The sequence below is a fragment of the Peromyscus maniculatus genome, chromosome 3 (genome assembly GCF_049852395.1).
Source record: "Peromyscus maniculatus bairdii isolate BWxNUB_F1_BW_parent chromosome 3, HU_Pman_BW_mat_3.1, whole genome shotgun sequence".
In the NCBI taxonomy this organism is placed as follows: domain Eukaryota; kingdom Metazoa; phylum Chordata; class Mammalia; order Rodentia; family Cricetidae; genus Peromyscus; species Peromyscus maniculatus.
In genome coordinates this window covers 134830224-134850246 of record NC_134854.1, presented here as the reverse complement: position 1 = coordinate 134850246, position 20023 = coordinate 134830224, and the positions used below count along the sequence as shown (strand labels likewise).

Sequence of the window (20023 nt, the reverse complement as noted above, 5' to 3'; positions counted from 1 at the left end):
ACATCTTCATTTCCCATCTTTTTTCCCTCCTCCTTTGGTATGTGTTTCAAGGACTCGCCTGTTGCAGTTTGCTTTAGAGTCACCACCCATATCTCCTGTGTCTTCCACCTCAAAGAAAGTTGCTGTTAAAGTACATAATACTGAGACCATCAAACATCCTGTCAAACAGGGGAACAGGCTGATGGACAAGTTTCTGCTTAGAGAAACTGGTGAGTGTGTAGCAGACTTGTTGGGAAAAGAGAACGACAGGAAATTCAGCCCTCACAAAGAGATAAGCACCTCTGCTGAGATTAAAGAGACAAGTCTGGTCGGAAAGGCGGTACTTGGTCCCTCGGATGCTAACGGTCCTGTGACACCTTCTACATCTACCATGAAGCTGGATACTAAAGGTAGGAAGTCATTTTTATGTATGCCTTTTCCAACTTAAGGAAGTCTCATTCACGTGGTGTAAGATGAATAGGCAGCACTTTTGAGGGGGAAGTAAGAGGGATGATAGACCAGGTTTCACCTTACCATGCCTCAGACATTGATGCAGTCAGTGCTTAGAGGTAGGTTTCTTGTCTTTTTCATAGAATAGCAATCAGGAAGATTCTTGCAGAAGTGAAATAGTTTAATAGCTAATGCTTCTCATGGTAGCTTTCTGTTTTTAGGTTGGAACTCTCTCACCTCCCGTTCCAGTTAACTTTTTTTTTTTTTTTCTTTGAGACGGGGTTTCTCTGTGTAGTTTTAGAGCCTGTCATGGAACTCACTCTATAGACCAGGCTGGCCTCAAACTCACAGAGATCCGCCTGCCTCTGCCTCCCAGTGCTAGGATTAAAGGCGTGCGACACTACCGCCCGGTCATTCATCCAGTTAACTCTTAAAGAGGTCTCCATTTTATACTACTGGTTGAACATTTCCTTGATGCTCTGCCTGTAGCTGAATGCCTTTTGGCATGTGACATGAGCTTCAGTGACCCTGCCTTATTTCCTAGCTCTCCCTCCCAGAATGTCTCCGAAGCCAAGTTGTTATCTCACTCTTCCTATAGTGCACCGGTAGACTGACAGAGTAAGTGAAAACCAGCGCTGGTGTGCCACCTATTTGGGAAATACAAGTTTACTAGAACACATATTGTCTCTGATGTTTTCATGCTGCAGTGGTGCCAGAGCCAGGATTATGGTGTAGAACTCTTGTAGAACTTTTTTCCCAAACGAAATCTTAGAATGAATCATAACATATAAAATAGATACAATTCTCTGTATTCTATTAAAAATCAGAGTAGGGAGCCTAGAGAGTGTGGTGCCACAAGTCTTCCTTCTTTGGCCAGTGCTTTTTACCCATGGTACCTCCATATTCACTGATACCTCCATATTCACTGCATCTCCACAAAACTGCAGCGTTAATAAGGCATACCTGGCCCAGGAGCAGGGAGGGTCAGTAGGCTCAGCCAGATTGCACCAAGCCAGCCAAGCCTTGGTTTTATTCATAGTTGTAACTTCATTACAGAGCTGTTGAGATTGCTTCTGTCCTGTGTAAGATGGTCCTAGGGCCTGGAAAAACTCAGCATTATGGTTTGCTGGTACCTTGGTAGAAAAGTTACAACTTCCAAACTTACTTGCAGTCTCTAGGCCCAGGATTCTGATTATGTGACTTCCCACAAAGTAGCTAGTTACTAGTAACCGGGTTGTCTGCTCTCCTTGCTCTTGTGGGTTTTTCTAAGAGTAGATTATCCGAGATTCTGTCTTTTCTCTTAGTTTTACCTTTTCTCTGGCTAACAAATTCTCTCTCTCTCTCTCTCTCTCTCTCTCTCTCTCTCTCTCTCTCTCTCTCTCTCTCTCTCTCTCTCTTTTAAATGCAGTGTCTTGTCCTGTTTGTGGGGTCAGCATTCCAGAAAATCACATCAATAAGCATTTAGACAGTTGCTTGTCACGTGAAGAGAAGAAGGAGAGCCTCAGAAGGTAAGAAAGCTGGGCTTAGCCGCTGCCCTGCTTTGGCTGGTTGCTTCTGTGCTTTGTAGACGGGCATCAAACTAGGACTCCTTTTGTCCTGGTGACTAGTACTCCTGTTTCCTTGACTGCTTGATTTTTTCTTTAACAACTGGTTCCTTTTCCATCCCCTCACTCTTGTTCCTTTAGCTCACTCTGCCACATGTCAGTAGTGGATCAGTGCTTTAGAGAAACTACTGACTTAGAATCACTTGTCTTTGTTGTTGTTGTTTGGTTTTTTTTGAAACCGAGTTTCTCTGTGTAGCCCTGGCTCTCCTGGAACTCACTCTGTAGACCAGACTGGCCTCGAACTCACAGAGATCTGCCTAGGCATGTACCACCATGACCAGGCTAATTCACTTATCTTTTAAACTTACTTTCTTTTTAGAATTTTCAAACTGTCATGTAAAGGCCTTGCCCCCAAAAAGCAAAAGACAACTTGAATTTGGAACATATAAAATCTTTCATTAATTCTTTGGATGTTTTAATATTTTAAATAAAATCTTTAAATAATTTAATATTTTAAATATTAATTTAAATCAAACTTATTCTATATTTATCTCTCTGTCTGTCTGTATTTATGTGGTACTGAGAATTAAGTCCAAAGCCTACTACCTAGTGAGCTTCTTCAAAAATCAGTTTTCGAATAGGCTGTTCTAGTAACATATGTAAAAATGATACAGAAGAATATTTTTGACTGAGTATGGTAGTGTATGCCTGCATTCCTAGCATTCAGGAGGCTGAGGCAGGAGACTCAAGGGTAACATAGACTACTGAAAAGTAGGTCAGCCTAGGCTGCATGGTGACATTCCAGCCCCACGTCCCTATTTCCTCCTTCCTTGCCAGAGAGTGTATGGACCGTAATGATCTTCTCTCCAAAACACCAAGAGATGGCATTACTAATAAATTGTGAGGTCAGTATTTGTACCTAAACTACTTTGCTACTTTGCCTCCTTTGTGTATCAAAGTCACCAAATCTAAAATTAGTCCACTTTGTGTGTTCAGGAGTGATGTTTTAATTGAAGTTAAATTGCAGAGCTTCAGGAATCTGGCTGGTAGAGACAATAAGGAAGCAGAAGTGTTGTGTTTGAGTCTGGTGATGGTAGAGAGATGTGGTTGGGAGAGGCATGGGCAGCAAGGTCAAGGGCAGAGTTTATTTTTAGAGGTAGGGTACAGGCCTCAATCTTCTGCCATTGTCAGATGTAAGTAGAACAGTGGTGAGCACGGAATGAAGTTGGGGAAAGTTGGAGAGAATAGGTGGAATCGAGAGAGCCGTGGAAAAGAGGAGGCTGATGATGATAGTAGTGATGCCTGGAAAGTCGGAGGAGGGGATGATTGGCTCTTCTGTTTTGAAGAGATTCTCCCCAAAGCATTCTCTCCAAAGACAGGACCATCTTACTGATTTAATTATTAAAACTACAAAGGTGCCACTCAGTTTTTATGAGTAAGTTTGGAGTGAATGCAGGTTTCAAGGGACAGGCTGTACTGGTGTAACTTACGAAGGCTGCTATTGAAGGGTGGCCACGTGTTGCTAACTCACAGCACAGGCTGTCCTTGACTCCAAGCCTGAGCAGTCCTGTGCTCACAAGGACTGCCTTCTTGTACCCACAAGTTTGTTGATGGGAATAGAATTTAGATGTTTATGTTGCTTAATTAGGGGGAATTTGGAGTAAGACAAATCAGTAGCTCCCAGGATGACTTCTAGGCCATAAGTATCTCATGACTTGCTTTTTTCCTTCTGTTTCTCCGCAGAGAATGAGTCGGAAGTAGAAAAGCTGAGTATTTTCTTCCTGGAGAGTAAGAAATTGGCACTGATAATCTTGTTTAGATTGTTCTCTTTCTAGACGTATCTGTTGTATTCTTCTAATACTTTGAGCTCTGTTCAGTGGTGGTCCAAATCTGGCTGCACAAAGAGCCCTGCCAGTGGGTCCTCAGTACAGCTTAGAACTGCCACTCTTAGCAGATTAAAGGTGCTGAGAAGTCCTCCACTCAGGTAGCTGCTGGAGTTTGTTGTATTTCATAACTCCTAATTTTTTTTTACTCCAAGGTGGTGTGGTTTTTTTTCTTTTTATTTGTTTTTTATTTTATTTTTTTGTTTTGTTTTTGTCCTCACAAGTCATTTTCTACAAAATTGTTCAGGCACACTTAGGGAAACATGGAGCTGAATCTTTTTGGTTATATCTTGGCCTGGGTTTTGGTCACCTGAGAATCTCTGTGTCTTACAGTCTCTTTTTACAACACTAAAATGTCAACTGCTGGGTGTGGCTGCTAGCTCTTACCCCACCCTATGTGGAACTGTCAGTACAACTCTTTCTATTGAAGTCCTGGTTCTGAGACTGACATGTGATTCAGCTTCACTGAGTAAGCATAGACAAGATCAGTGTCATGTGATGCTTGGGGAGCTGCTTCTCTGTATTTTATTTTAATTTTATATGCATTGGTGTTTTGCCTGCATGTATGTCTGTGTGAGGGTGTCAGAAGCCCTGGAACTGGATTTACAGACAGGTGTGAGCTGCCATGTGGGTGCTGGTAATTGAACCTGGGTCCTCTGGAAGAACAGCCAGCTCTTAACTGCTGAGCCATCTCTCCAGCCCCCATAGATTCAAATTCTTGACAGAGATGGTTGATGTCTGGTGTTGCTTTCATTGTGAATGCCAGTGGACACTACAGATCTTTATTAGAATTTCATAGATGTAAATATAATTGTCTGTCCTTGATAAAATAAATGTTTTAGTTGGAGACTTAATGAATTGTTTCTCCTTTTGTACTTGTCATAAACACTGCAAAATGATTCAGTTGAACTTCCTACTGTGATTTTATTTTACCATAATGTCAGCAATCTTGTAGAGCCCAATTGGATGACATTATAAGAAGAATGGTTTGGGAAAAATGTACTCTGTTGAGGTTTGCAGGTCCTTTTATAATTAAGTAGTTATTTCTGGCTTTCAGGCTTTACTAACAGAGCATAAAAGAGATTTAGCCAGAAAATGATCCTTGTGCGGGTAGAACTGTTTTATCTATACTTGACTGTAATAGTGCTCTCAGTATGACCTTTGGACGACGGCATCAGATTTACCTTAGGAAACTGGAAAGTAAAGATTTTCAGTTTCCACCTCAGGCCTGCACCATGTGGCTGGGTGCTGCAGAGAAAGTGACCGAGCGTCTGCATTTAAAGCACACTCTCCTGGTAGTTCTGAGTTTGGGAAGCCAGCTTTTTTGAACTTTCCATGTTTATCTTTAAAAATTTTTTTTTGTTTTAAGCCCTGTTACCCTTAAGATCTTACTAATTTGCTGTTGCTATTTTGAAATGATTGCAATTGTAAAGACCACTTTGAAAACTGCTTATTATGCACTTAATTGCCCATAGGGCTGAACCTCTAGTCAGAATGCATATACTGACTCCCTTGGCCATCTAGCTTCCTTTGTGTGGGTGTGGATAGGCATGTTCATGTGTAGGGGTGTATGTGTATGTTAGCATGTGTGTGAAAGACAGAGGTCAGTCCTGGGTATCATACTCAGGAGTGTATTCTACCTTGTTCTTTGAGACAGAGTCTCTCAATGGGACTTGACTTTGCTGGTTAGTTAGGCTATCTGGCTAGCAAGCTCTAGGGATGCCCTTGTTTTCACATCCTGAACTTTTTATATGGATGCCAGAGGTCAAACTCATGCTTGTGAGGCAAGTACTTCATTGACTAAACTAAGAGGATCTCCCTATCATCTTCTTTTTTATCTTAATGGCTCAACTATTTTTCTAGTCAGCCAGGTGTTATGAAGGTAAATTACTCTTTTGTTGAGACTGTTTGATAATTCACAATAATCCTCAGATCTCTCTCTCTCTCTCTCTCTCTCTCTCTCTCTCTCTCTCTCTCTCTCTCTCTCTCTCTCTCTCTCTCTCTCCATTTTAGTTCTGCTCACAAAAGGAAGCCGCTGCCCAAAACTGTGTATAACTTGCTCTCTGACCGTGATTTAAAGAAAAAGATGAAACAACATGGATTATCTGTTCAAGGAAGCAAACAACAGCTTATTAAAAGACACCAAGAATTTGTACACATGTACAATGCCCAGTGTGATGCTTTGCATCCTAAATCAGGTAAAGTAATACATTTGTACTCATCTTTGGATAAAGCAAGTATGTAGCTCAGAGATTATAAGGAAGAATTTTCATAAGTACTTTTTTGGCAATAGTTGAGATATGCAAATGAATTTTTTCGAGAGCTACCTGGAGAACACTATGCTAAGGCCATCTTCTTCTCAGGTGGTCTCATAGCCCCAGTTCCCTTTGCAGAGGAATCACTTTTACCAGTTTTTTGAGTGTCTTTCCAGAGATGGCAATGGTGGTAAAATGATCTAGAGTCCTGCAGTTCTACTACTTTATGCTGAGTGACTGTGAACAAGTCACATCTCTGTACTTTAGTTTTCTCATCTATAAAATGAGGATTATAATCCTACATGTTGTATAATGTCTTTGAAGTTGTAGGATGCATCCAAACTACCTAGTACAGTACCTCAGCAAGTTCTTAGAACTCCATGGATGTTTCCATTATGATTATTATACACAAACAGGCATCCTTAGTCGATAGTGATTCATAAAAATGTTAGTATCCTCCACATAGTTTTCACTTGACCATGCATACATTTTGCAGTTCTTTATAGGTAAGAACTCCAAAATTTAGAATTGCTTTATGTTTAAAAAAATGAAGAGTGATATAAAAAAACAGAAAAGTGCATGGTATGTTAAATTTTCATTAAGTGAAAATGCCTCCTAGATTATGGTCAGTATCCTAGACTCTCCTTCCTCCCAGTCTGGTTGTCTCCATACATCTGACCACTGTTTATTCACTCTGCCTCCTTGAGCTAAATGAGTTGGGTAATAGCCACAAGTTTATCCCTAGTTTCAATGCCGTCGTGGTTAAAGCTCTTTTTTTCTACACTACATTTTTGTCCACTACTTTACCCAGGCTCAAGCTCCTTTTCTTTTCAAATTGTACACTTTTTATATTTTTCTGTTGTTTTCTGTGAATTAGGATAAGTGTATTGAGCAGTAGTCATGCCATAGCTTGAATGTTATACTATTATAAGATTTCTTCCACCAAACAAATTAGTTCATTACTTTTTAATTTAGCCTCACTGAAATAGTCAAGACATGGGCGGAATGCAGTCCGATTCTTTGCTAGCGTATAACACAAATGGCCTCTACTCTTGTCCTAGTTCTTTGTAGAGCTCTTGCCCTCTGAAGCCTCTTGAGTACAATCTTCATTGTCCACATCTCAGCGTTCTGGTCTTCCTCTTTTCTACCACAATGGCCTTTCAGGCTGTACTTAGAGTATTTGAGGACTCTAGCCTGCAGCCTCACACTCTTCCACAGCCCTTCTTCATGTTACTTCCAAAGGCCTGTGAATCACATGGCCAGGTTTTTCACAATTGACTTCATTTTCTGTACTGATTTTTTGTTTTTGTTTTTCAAGACAGGGTTTTTCTGTATAGCCCTAGCTGTCCTGGAACTCGCTCTGTAGACCAGGCTGGTCTTGAACTTAGAGACCTGCCTCTGCCTCCCAAGAGCTGGCATTATTAAAGGCATGCACCACCAACTCAGCTTGTTCTGTACTTTTTTTTTTTGTATCAGTTATTTTTCTTCTTGGTGTGACCAAATACCTGAGAAGAAGCAATGTCAAGAAGAGAAAATTTATTTTGACTCATTGATTGAGGCGACACATGACTGGGAAGGCATGGCAAAGTTTATGATTCTGAGTGTGCAGCTGAGACTCCTACCATCTCTGTGCCAGAAAGCAGAAAAATGGGAGTGCTGGCATTCTGTAGAAGCAGCCTACAATTGGTGTTCCTGTGTCTGAGCTTCTCAGTTGTGTTTTTGTTATTGTTTTATGTTTTTATGCTTTCTTGGTAGCCGCCCTTGGCCTTTTGCAGTCCATCAGAAAGTGTATTTGTGGGGCTGGAGAGATGGCTCAGAGGTTAAGAGCACTGGCTGTTCTTCCAGAGATCCTGAGTTCAATTCCTAGCAACCACATGGTGGCTCACAACCATCTGTAATGAGATCTGGCGCCCTCTTCTGGCCTGCGGGCATACATGCAGACAGAACACTGTATATACATAATAAATAAATCTTAAAAAAAAAAAGAAAGTGTATTTGTGATCTTAATCAGATGTAGGTCATTGCAGACTATCTCCTGGACATTGCTTTTTTTCACCTTGTTGCTCCTGATCACTCCCAATCTTGCCATCTGTTTTTGGGTTTTAGGACATGTAGTTGCTGTTTGACTTGAGGGATTCAAGCAAAATTATAGTTGGATAGATTGTCTGTTTTTCCTTGCCATTATAGTAAGGGTAATGGTATTGTTAGCTCTCTACACCCTAAACAGAATCAGAAATCTTTCTGAAGATTGCTTAAACCCTTACGTTGTACCCACCCTAACATAATTTTCTTACTACTGTAGAGTATGCCGGATGTCTTGAATGTACTTGTGTTAATGCATGGGATAGAATGTAACTGCTTTTCCTTTCCTATGATACCTGGACTCAGTAAGCTCCCAAGGAGATAAACAGTTCTTGCTTACAGATGATACTGTTTACATTGCTTCTGCCAGCTTTATAATATTAAGGAGGCAGATACATATCAATGCTTGGGAAAGAAAATCTTTTGTTTAAGTGAAGCAGTTACTCTGAATTTAAAAGTAAACTTTAGTAGGATTATTTGAAGTTGATATAGATGGGAGATTGAAGTGGGTGTAGAGGGAGATTGAATGAGGTGGGAATAGAGGGGGGATTGACTAAGAAGTACTCTCATTTCACCCATGTATTTACCCTACAATGTAACCAATGATCAAGCCATCCTAGTTTTTTGTCTACCTTTTAAAGCCTCTCCATAGAATATTTTGAAGTGATTTGACTTAGTATCTTTTTACATATAAACGAGTATAAATGATTGTCAGTTCTTATTCTGTACCTCATGCACTTAAATAGATGGACTCTTGATACTAAAAGACAGCATTTGCAAAATTTGCACTATTTATGTTTAAAGAAAGGCATTTAATGTGTGATCTCCCAGCTACGGGTGGTTTGAAACTTTCTCCAGATACTGGTTTTGGAGGCAAGGGCATTTCCCGTGGTACTTGTAGATCTTTCTCTCTCTTTGCTGAGTTTCACTACATTTAATATATTGAAGTTTGAGTGGTTATTCTCTAAGAATTTAACTCATAGTAGTAAATTAATTCTCATATTTCATTGGAATTGCTGTTTATATATTCAAGAGAGAAGGCAAAAATAACATGATATGTCTTACAATTTTATTTTGATATGTAGAAGAGTTGAGTGTTAAAATTCCACATTCTTTTAATGTATTACTTTGAAATATTGTTAGACTTACTATTTTAATTACTGTTCTATTGTTGTGATGAATGAAACACCAAGACCAAGGCAACTTTAAGGAATCACTTAACTGAGGCTTGCTTATAGTTTCAGAGTGAGTCCATGACCATTATGGCAGGGGGGCATGGTAGAAGGCGCTCGGCATGGCATGGCATTGGAGCCATAGTTGAGAGTTCATATCTGATGTTCAAGTTTCAGGCAGAGAAGAGAGTATGTGGGACTGGGCCTAAGTGGGCCTAAGTGGGCTTTTGAAACCTTAAAGCCCAGCCCTAGTGACACACCTCCTCCAACAAGGCCACACCTCCTAATCCTTTCCAAATATTTCCACTAACTGGGGACCTAGTATTCAAATTTATGGGTCAGTGGAGGCCATTCTCCTTCAAACCACCACACTTATTTTTGAAAACTTGCAAAAAGAAGGCAGAAATCTGCATGTGTTTATACCTATCTTTCTCTATTGTTAAAACCTCATATAGGCTAGAGTAATGATCAAACAGTGTGATTAAGTGGGTTTTTTTCTTCTTCTTCTTATTTTAATAGCTGCTGAAATAGTCCAAGAAGTTGAAAACATGGAGAAGACCAGGATGCGCCTTGAAGCCAGTAAACTCAATGAAAATGTATGTTGAATCTCTTTCAGTGTCTGTGTAGTAGTGCAGGAAGAAAAAATTGAATTGAATTTTTAAAATTAAAAGCCAGCCTTTGTAAGTTCTTTTTAGTAGAAAATGTACTGGAACACATTACTATTTAGAGCATTAAGATTTTCTTACAGCTTATGTCTTCGGACAGTATTTGTGTTTAACAAACTTACAGCATAAAGTACAGCCCCAAGCAGAGTTTGGCTTATAAGCTGGAGTCATGTAGACAAAACTCTTGTGGCTCTGTTTCCTGTCTGCCATGAGGTAAAGACACTCTTTACCTCACTTATCCACCACTTATCCTGCCACTGTGGTGTTCTGCCCGGATGCCTGGGGCCAAGCAGCCATGGTCTGAACCCTGAACCAGTACGTGAACTACAAGCTAGGAGAATGAGTGTGTCACTAGGACACACTGGCAAAGAGAAACAGCTAAAGAAAAATGAGCTGGGCAGTGGTGGTGCACGCCTTTAATCTCAGCACTTGGGAGGCAGAGGCAGGTGGATCTCTGGGAGTTCGAGGCTATCTTGGTCTACAAGCCAAGTTCCAGGACAGCCTGAGCTGTTACACAGAGAAACCCTATCTTGATAAACAAAAACAAAACCCCAAAACAAAATTAAAACAAAATAAAGAAAAATAAGAATATTCTAAGATTTGTGATCTTTATAAACACCTATGCATAATCTTCATAAGTGTTAAGAATGAGTTCTGGGTTTACTCTGCTATTCCTGATGACTTTTGTAGCTCTTAAGAGAGACAGTATGACCAGGATTCACATTCGTTAGTCCTACTGCCTGTGTTGTTGTTGAGCTATTTAGAAATTCCCTTCCTGTGCCAGTGAATTCAAGTCTATTCTCTACTTTCTTCTATAAGATTCAGTCTATCTAGTCTTACATTGAGGTCCTTGATCCATTTGGAGTTGTTTTGTATAGGGCAATGGCTATGGATCTATTTTTATTCTTCTACGTGTAGCTATCTGGTTTGACTAGCACCATTTGTTGACAATACTGTCTTTTCTCCAGTGTGTATTTTTAGTTTCTTTGTCAAAAATTAGGTGTTCATAGGTGTGTGCAATTATGTCTGGGTCTTCAGTTCTATTCTATTGGTCAACATGTCTTCTTATGTAAATACCATGTTTTTTAAATGAGTATAGCTCTACAATACAATTTGAAATCTGTGATGGTGATACATCCAGCATTTCTTCTATAGCTCAGGATTGTTTTTGCTATTCTGGGTTTTGTGTTTATAATGTAATATTCTTAATACAGAAACCCACTTTAGTTGACAAAATAGACTTCAAGAATTAGAGAAGAGATTCATGAAAGTTTCAAAGCAGAAAGAGGAAATGACATGTACAACTAAAAAATCAGACTTGCTTAAAATTTGTCTTTGTTTTCTTAATATATTTTAATTTTTTTTATTAAGTTTTTAGTAACCACAAAAACAGTGGATTTCTTTATGGTGTTTTTATATATTCATATCATTGTATTTTGCTCATATTCACCCCATCCCTTGTACTGGCTCTCTTCCTCTACCAAATATTTCCCCTTAATATTTTACTTGAGAAACCTTACATATGCAGAAAGGTGAAAGAAATGGTACTATTCTTTACCATCAAAGATTTATTACCTGACACGATTTTCCTCCCTTGTTTGTCTTCTAGATACAGGTTTGTATGTGTTTTGATTTTTGTTATTTTTTTTTCAACTATTTGAAGTTGGATACAGATACTTTATGTATTTTATTGGGATATTTCTATTGATGGGAAGAACCAAAACTTTAAATCTCTCTACAAATGAGTCTTACCTTGGCCTAAAATCCACAACTACTGTCAATCTACTTATTATAACATTTTTTTTTTTTTTTTGTCAAATTATATGAGCAACTGGGGCTTAGCTTAGCATATGAGATTACTTGCTGTATGAGCATGAGAACTTGAGTTCAAATTTCCAGCTCTCATGTCCAAAGTGAAGCATGGCTGTGTATATCTGTAACTCCAGTTCTGTGGGGAGTGGGGACAGGAGGATTGCTAGGACTTGCTGCTCGCCAGCCTAGCTTCAGGTTCAATGAGAGGCCCTGTCTCAAGAAAATAAGGCAAAGGGTCTTCATGTGGATACAAGGATGCACATCCATAAATACTTGCACATATATCACATACACAATGTAAACAACCTCTTAGGTTTCACTGTAATATTGTTAAAGAAAAAAAAATAGTATTTAATCATGGTGAGGTTTCCTTCTTGGATACCACTTGGTTTGAGGGAAAAGTTGTTTTTCCTTTTTTGTTAATAAAAACTAAAATCTGCTGGTGAGAGAGAAGTGATAAATGAGACTGTGTACTGTTTATGATAGTCGGAGGAAACATGCAGGCTCCTCAGAAAGCAGATTGTCTTCCTCTGTTTTAAGCAACCACATTTGAGATTTTGAAACTTGATTTCCATTTTTGTCATTTTAGATGAAATTCTAAAGATTTTTTAAAATTATTATTCTAGGTCATGGTTTTTACAAAGGACCAAACAGAGAAGGAAATAGATGAAATTCACAGTAAATATCGTAAGTTGTGCAATATGTCCTTATTGTAAAGAATTTAAGTTGCTGTTTTACATCTTAGGTAATTAAAAAATGTTTGATATTAATGTTCAAAATAATCTTGTTAATGTTGCTTCAGAGATGGGGCTGTACCTGTTTTTTGTTTTTTTTTAAATATTTGTGACTAACATTCTGCTTTGAGCTCATTGTCACCAAGCACTTGGCAAATATGAGTTAGTTCTCAGAAACCATTCTGTGAGAAGGGGTGAACAGAGGAACGTTCAGGACTGCATTGAGTCTCAGGCCTGCAATAACAGTTCTGCTGTAAGGAGGTACAACACTTCTGTGGCTCAGAGATTTGTGTCAAAAATAGGTTTCCTTCTCTTGTTAGCATTCTCTCACACGTTACCATTTCCTTTTTTGTAAGTGGTCTGCCAGGTCACACCTTACTGTTTTCATTAACTGGGTAGTTGTTATTTCTTATTTACTTAGTTGATTGGTGTCTGTCTGTCTGTCTGTCTATCTATCTATCTATCTATCTATCTATCTATCTATCTATCTATCTATCTATCTATCTATCTTTTTAGAGACAGGGTCTCTCTGTGTAGCCCTGGCTGTTCTGGAATTTGCTATGTAGACTTGGCTGGCTGGCTTTGAACCCACAGAAATCTGCTTGCTTCTATTACTTTTTTACTTTTAATTTTGTTCTATTTTTGTAGCACTGAGGATTGAATTCAAGGCTTTGCATGTAGTAGACTAGCATTCCTGGAAGAGTTACTTCTCCAGCCTCAAGTTTAATGAGGACTGAAATTCCTTATTCCTCTTGGTTCTGGCTGATTCTCCTTCTCATTCTCCCCACACTTCTCCTCTCTCTCTTTTTCCCTCTTCCTCTCAGTCTCCCTCTCTTTCTCTGTCTCTCTTTGTTTATTGAGTCTGGGTCTTGCTCATTAGCCCAAGCTGTCTCAGCCTTCCTAGTGCTGTGTATGTGTGTATGTGTCACTACACTAGTTAAGGGCCAGCAAGCAGCATATAATGAATGTTGGTTGAGTGAGTGTTCCAGTTATGGTATGGTTTCATTGTGCCCAGATAAAGTTTTCTTTCTTCCTTCCATTCTTACTTTGAAGGGTGGATTCAGCAGCAGGGAAGGAGTGTGAAAGGAGTGTGAAATCCCCACATAGTCCCAGTTTGCTTTCTTTTTTTTTTTTTTTTTTAATTTATTTTACATACCAACCAGTTTCCCCTCCCTTCTCTCCTCGAGTTCACTCCCCCTACCTCCTTTCTCCCCCCCCCCCCTCAGAATGGGTAAGGTCTTCTCCCATGGGAGTAAACAAAGCATGGCATATCAAGTTGAGGCAGGACCAAGTTCCTCCTCACTGCATCAAGGTGAGTGAGGTATCCCACCATAAGGAGTAGGTTCCAAAAAGCCAGCTCATGCACCAGGGACAGATCCTGGTCCCACTGCTAGGGGCCCCACAAACAGACCAAGCTACACAACTGTCATGCACATGCAGAGGGCCTAAGTCCGTCCCATACAGGCTCCCTAGCTGTCAGTCTAGAGTCTGTGAGCTCCCCCAAGCCCAGGTCAACCGTCTCTGTGGGTTTCCCCTGTCATGATCTTGACTCCCCCCTTGTTTATATAATCCTTCCTCTCTCTCTTCAACTGGACTCCCCGAGCTTGGCCCAGTGCTTGGTTGTGGATCTCTGCATTTGCTCCCATCAGTTACTGGATGAAGGTTCTATGATGACAATTGGGTTAGTCACCAATCTGATTACAGAAGGCAGTTCAGTCACCCTTTCCACTGTTGCTAGGGTCATCCTTGTGGAATCTGGGGAGTTTCCCTGGCACCAGGTTTTTCTCAAACCCCACAATGCCCTCTTTTATCAAGATATCTCTTTCATTGCTCTCCTCTCTGTCCTCCCCCAGTTTGACAATACCGATCCCTCATGTTCCAGTCCCCCACCTCCTCTCCTCAAACCTCCACCTCCTGCTCTCAGTTTACCCAAGAGATCTCAACTATTTTCCCTTCCCAGGGCCATCCATGCATCCCTCTCGGGGTCCTTCTTGCTACCTAGTTTCTCTAGGGCTGTGGATTGTAGTCTGGTTATCCTTTGCTTTACATTTACTATTCACTTATGAGTGAGTATACCGTGTTTGTCTTTCTAGGTCTGGGTTACCTCATACAGGATGTTTTTTTCTAGTTCCATCCATTTACCTGCAAATTTCATGATGTCATTGTTTTTTTACCACTGAGTAATACTCCATTGTGTAAATGTACCACATTTTCTTCATCCATTCTTCGGTTGAAGGGCATCTAGGTTGTTTCTAGGTTCTGGCTATTATGAATAATGTTGCTATGAACATAGTTGAGCAAGTGTCCTTGTGGGTATATGCCCAAGATTGGTATCATTGGGTCTTGAGGTAGATTGATTCCCAATTTTCTGAGAAACTGTTATACTGATTTCCAAAGTGACTATACCAGTTTGCACTCCCACCAACAGTGGAAGAGTGTTCCCCTTACTCTATATCCTCTTCAACATAAACTGTCATCAGTTTTTTTTTGATCTTAGCCATTCTGACAGGTGTAAGATGGCATCTCAGAGTTATTTTGATTTGTATTTCCTTGATGAATAAGGACACTGAGCAATTCTTTAAATGCATTTTGGCCATTTGAGATTCTTCTGTTGAGAATTCTCTGTTTAGATCGGTACCCCATTTTTTAATTGGATTATTTGGTATTTTGATGTCTAGTATCTTGAGTTCTTTATACATTTTGGAGGTCAACCCTCTATGTGTCAATCAGATGTGGGATTGGTGAAGATCTCCCATTCTGTAGGCTGCTGTTTTGTCTTATTGACCATATCCTTTTCCTTACAGATGATTTTCAGTTTCAGAAGGTCCCGTTTATTAATTGTAGATCTCAGTGTCTATGCTGCTGGAATTCAGGGAGTAATCTCCTGTGCCAATGCGTTCAAGGCTACTTCCCACTTTCTCTTCTATCAGGTTCAGTGTAACTGATTTATGTTGAGGTTTTTGATCCAATTAGACTTGAGCTTTGTGCATGGCAATAGATATGGATCTATTTGCAATCGTCTACATGTTAGCATCCAGTTATGCTAGTACCATTTGTTGAAGATGCTTTCTTTTTTCCATTGTACAATTTTGGCTTCTTTGTCAAAAATCAGGTATTCATAGGTGTGTGGATTTATGTCAGGATCTTCTATTTGATTCCATTGATCAGTGTGTTTTGGTATTGTTTTATGCCAATACCAAGCTGTTTTGTTTACTATAGAGCTTAAAGTCAAGGATGGTGATGCCTCTAGAAGTTCCTTTATTGTACTGAGTTGTTTTGGCTATCCTGGGTTTTTGTTTTTCCATATGAAGTTGAATATTGTTCTTTTGAGGTCTCTGAAGAATTTGTGATTGCATTGCATCTGTAGATTGCTTTTGGTAAGATTGCCACTTTTACTATGTTAATCCTACTTATTCAAGAGCATGGGAGATCGTTCCATTTTCTAATATCTTTTTCAGTTTCTTTCTTCAAAAACTTAAAGTTTTGTTAGTCAGGTTTTTCACTTGTTTGGTCAGCTTTACCCCAAGATATTTTATATAATTTGTGGCTATAATAAAGGGTGTTGTTTCCGATTTCTTTCTCAGCCCTCTTATCATTTGTATTCAGAGGGCTAGTGATTTTTTTTTTTTTGAGTTAAACTTGTATTCTTCCACATTATTGAATGTGTTTATCAGCTGTAGGAGTTTCCTGGTAGAATTTTTGGGGTCACTTATGTATACTAATATATCATCTGCAAAAATTGAAAGTTTGACTTCTTCCTTTCCAATTTGTATCCCCTTGATCTCCTTTTGTTATCTTATTGCTCTAGCTAGAACTTTTAGTACTATATTGAATAGATATGGAGAGAGTGGACAGCCTTGTCTTGTTCCTGATTTTAGTGGAATTGCTTTGAGTTTCTCTCCATTTAATTTGATGTTGGCTGATGGCTTGCTATATGTTGCTTTTATTATTTTAGGTATGTTCCTTGTATCCCTAATCTCTCCAATACTTTTATCATGAAGGGGGTGTTGGATTTTGGCAAAAGTTTTTTTAGCATCAGATGAGATGATCATGTGGGTTTTTTTGTTTGTTTGTTTTTGTTTTGTTTTTCCAGTTTGTTTATATGGTGAATTACATTGACAGATTTTCGTATGTTGAACTATCCCTGCATCTCTGGAATGAAGCCTACTTGATCATGGTAGATGGTTTTTTTGATGTGTTCTTGGATTCTGTTTGCCAGTATTTTATTGAGTCTTTTTGCATCAATGATGAAGGATATTGGTCTGTAATTCTCTTTCTTTGTTGTATTTTTGTGTGGTTTGGGTATCAGGGTAATTGTAGCCTCATAAAAAAGTGTTTGGCAATGTTCCTTCTGTTTCTATTGTGTGGAACAATTTGAGGAGTATCAACATTAGCTCTTCTTTGAAATTATGGTAGAATTCTAAGCTGAAACCATCTGGCCCTGGGCTTTTTTTGGTTGGGAGACTTTTAATGACTGCTTCTATTTCCTTAGGGTCATAGGTCCATTTAAATTGGTTATCTGGTCTTGATTTAATTTTGATATGTGGTACCTATCCATAAAATTGCCCATTTCTTTCAAATTTTCCAATTTTGTAGCACACAGGTTTTTGAAGTATGGCCTAATGATTCTCTGGATTTCCTCAGTATCTGTTGTTATGTCCCTCTTTTCATTTTTGATTTTGTTAATTTGGATGTTCTCTCTCTGCCTTTTGGTTAGTTTAGATAAGGGTTTGTCTATCTTACTGATTTTTCTCAAGGAACCAACTCTGTTTCATTGATTTTTGTATTGTTGTCTTTGTTTTTCTATTTTATTGATTTCAGCCCTCAGTTTGCTTATTTCCTTTCATTTACTCCTCCTGGATGAGTTTGCTTCTTTTTGTTCTAGAGCTTTCAGGTATGCTGTTAAGTTGCTAGTATGAGACTTCTCTAAATTTCTTATGTAGTCACTTAGTGTTATCAACTTTCCTCTTAGCACTGCTTTCATAGTGTCCCATAAGTTTGAGTATGTTGTGCATTCATTTTTGTTGAGTTCTAGGAAGTTTTTAATTTCTTTATTTCTTCCTTGGCCCAGTGGTGATTCAGTTGAGCATTGTTCAGTTTCCACGAGTTTGTAGGCTTTCTGTAATTTGTGGTGTTGTTGAATTCTAACTTTAAGCCATGGTGATCCGATAAGATACAGGGGTTTATTCTAATTTTTTTTTTTTTTTGTATCTTTTGAGATTTGCTTTGTGATCAATTATATGGTCAATTTTAGAGAAGGTTCCATGAGGTGCCGAGAAGAGGGTACATTCTTTTGTGTTTGGGTGAAATGTTCTGTTAGGTCCATTTGAGTCGTAACATCTTATTTTCTCCCACCAATGGACAAGTCTGGCAGACTTGTTTTTTGGTGGGAGTGGGGTGTTAAAGTCTCCCACTATTAGTGTCTGGATTTGATGTGTAATTTAAGCTCTAGTATGTTTCTTTTACAAATGTGGTTGCCCTTGTATTTGGGGTATAAATGTTCAGACTTGGGACTTCATCTTGGAGAATTTTTCCTGTAATGAATATGGAATGTCCTCTGTCTCTTTCGATTAATTTTAGTTTGAAGTTTATTTTGTTAGATATTAGGATAGCTACATCAGCTTGTTTCTTAGGTCCATTTGATTGGACAATCTTTTCCCAACCCTTTACTCTGAGGTAATGTCTGTCTTTGAAGTTAAAGTTCCCTATATACAGTAGAAGGATGGATCCTGTTTTTGTATCCATTCTGTTAGTCTGTGTTTTTTTTTTTAGGCAAATTGAGTCCATTAGTATTAAGAGAGATTAATGACCAGTAATTGTTATTTCCTGTTATTTTTGGTTTTGTTGTTGGTAGTGTGTGTGTGTGTGTGTGTGTGTGTGTGTGTGTGTGTGTGTGTATTTCTCTTGTTTGGGATTTGCTGGTGTGATACTGTCTTTTACCTATGTTTTCATTAGTACAGCTAAGTTCCTTGGGTTGGAGTTTTCCTTCTAGTAGTTTCTAGATTTGTGGATAGGTATTATTTAAATCTGGTTTTGTCATGGAATGTCTTTATTTCTCTGTCTCTGATGATTGAAAGTTTTGCTGGATATAGTAGTCTGGGCTGGCATCAATAGTCTCTTCATGTCTATCCAGGAACTTCTGGCTTTCAGAGTCTCCATTGAGAAGTTGGGTGTAATTCTGATAGGTCTGCCTTTATATGTTACTTGGCCTTTTTCCTTTGCAGCTCTTAATATTCTTTCTTTATTCTGTATATTTAGTGTTTTGATTATTATGTGGTGAGGGGACTTTTTCTTGGGTTCAGTCTATTTGGTGTTCTGTAAGCTTCTTGTATCTTCATAGGCATTTCCTTCTTTAGGTTGGGAAAGTTTTCTTCTGTGATATTGTTGAATATATTTTCTGTGCCTTTGGGCTGGAATTCTCCATCTTCTCTCCCTATTATTTTTAGGTTTGGCCTTTTCATAGTGTCCCAGATTTCCTGAATGTTTTGTGTTAAGAATTTGTTCGATTTAACATTTTCTTTGGCCAATGAATCTATTTCCTTTATTGCATCTTCAACACCTGAGATTCTCTCTTCCATCTCTTGTATTCTCTTGGTTATGCTTGCATCTATAGTTCCTGTTTTTTACCCAGATTTTCCATTTCCAGAATTCCCTTGGTTTGTGTTTTCTTTATTGCAGTTTTCAAGTCTTGAGCTGTTTCCTTCACCTGTTTGTTTTTTCTTGACTGTCTTGGCTTTCTATAAGGGATTTATTGATTTTTTTCTAATTTTTTGTTTGTCTTTTCCTCGGTTTCTTTAAGGGAATTTTTCATTTCATCTTTAAGGCTTTTTACAATCTTTATAAAGTTATTCTTAAGGTTGTTTTCTTCTATTTCAACTGCATTGGGATGTTCAGGTCTTGCTGTTGCAGAGTCACTAGGTTCTGGTCATGACATATTGCTCTTTATATTGTTGAATGTATTCTCACACTGTTGTTTATCCATCTGGGTTTGGGATAATTATAGGAATAGTTGTTGATTCTTGTGATGTCTTTGTTGGATGGGTCTTTTATTCTTTTATTGTCTGTTTCCTTTATTGTCTTTTGGACTGAATAACCAAGGGTTCTGGTGATTGACTGGTTTTCAGATCGAGTAGGGTTGTCTCAGCTGAGGTTTGGGTGCCTAGATCCAGCATATTGTCCCATTCTTTTGGCTAGTGTGAGCTTTACTTTTTGCCTGTGGTGTCCTTCCAACTGGTGTGGGTTGTGCCTGTTCTTCCAACTTTTGTGGGTGGTGCTTGTGCCTATAGGATCTGCTAATGATGCTGGAGAGGGTTGTTCATGGGGAGGCTGCTCTTCTTCCAACTGGTGCAGGTGGTGCTTGTGCCTCTAGGGACTGCTGATTTTTTGATGGTTGGCCAGGGGGAGGATGATGGGTTCAGTGAGTTTGGGCAGTGGAGTGGGTCTTGTA

General features: G+C 38.9%; 1 protein-coding gene across 42 annotated transcripts in view; it reads left to right on the top strand.

Annotated features, from left to right (window-relative positions):
* The window catches only part of Rad18 (RAD18 E3 ubiquitin protein ligase), an 88289-nt gene that overhangs the window by 18492 nt on the left and 49774 nt on the right, over positions 1–20023 (top strand). For all 42 annotated transcript variants that reach the window (XM_076567517.1, XM_015987403.3, XM_076567539.1 and 39 more), the window contains 5 exons: positions 52–389; positions 1838–1937; positions 5870–6054; positions 9885–9961; positions 12469–12529. In XM_076567517.1, the coding sequence (XP_076423632.1) occupies positions 52–389; positions 1838–1937; positions 5870–6054; positions 9885–9961; positions 12469–12529 (761 nt within the window). The remainder of the gene's footprint in view (positions 1–51; positions 390–1837; positions 1938–5869; positions 6055–9884; positions 9962–12468; positions 12530–20023) is intronic.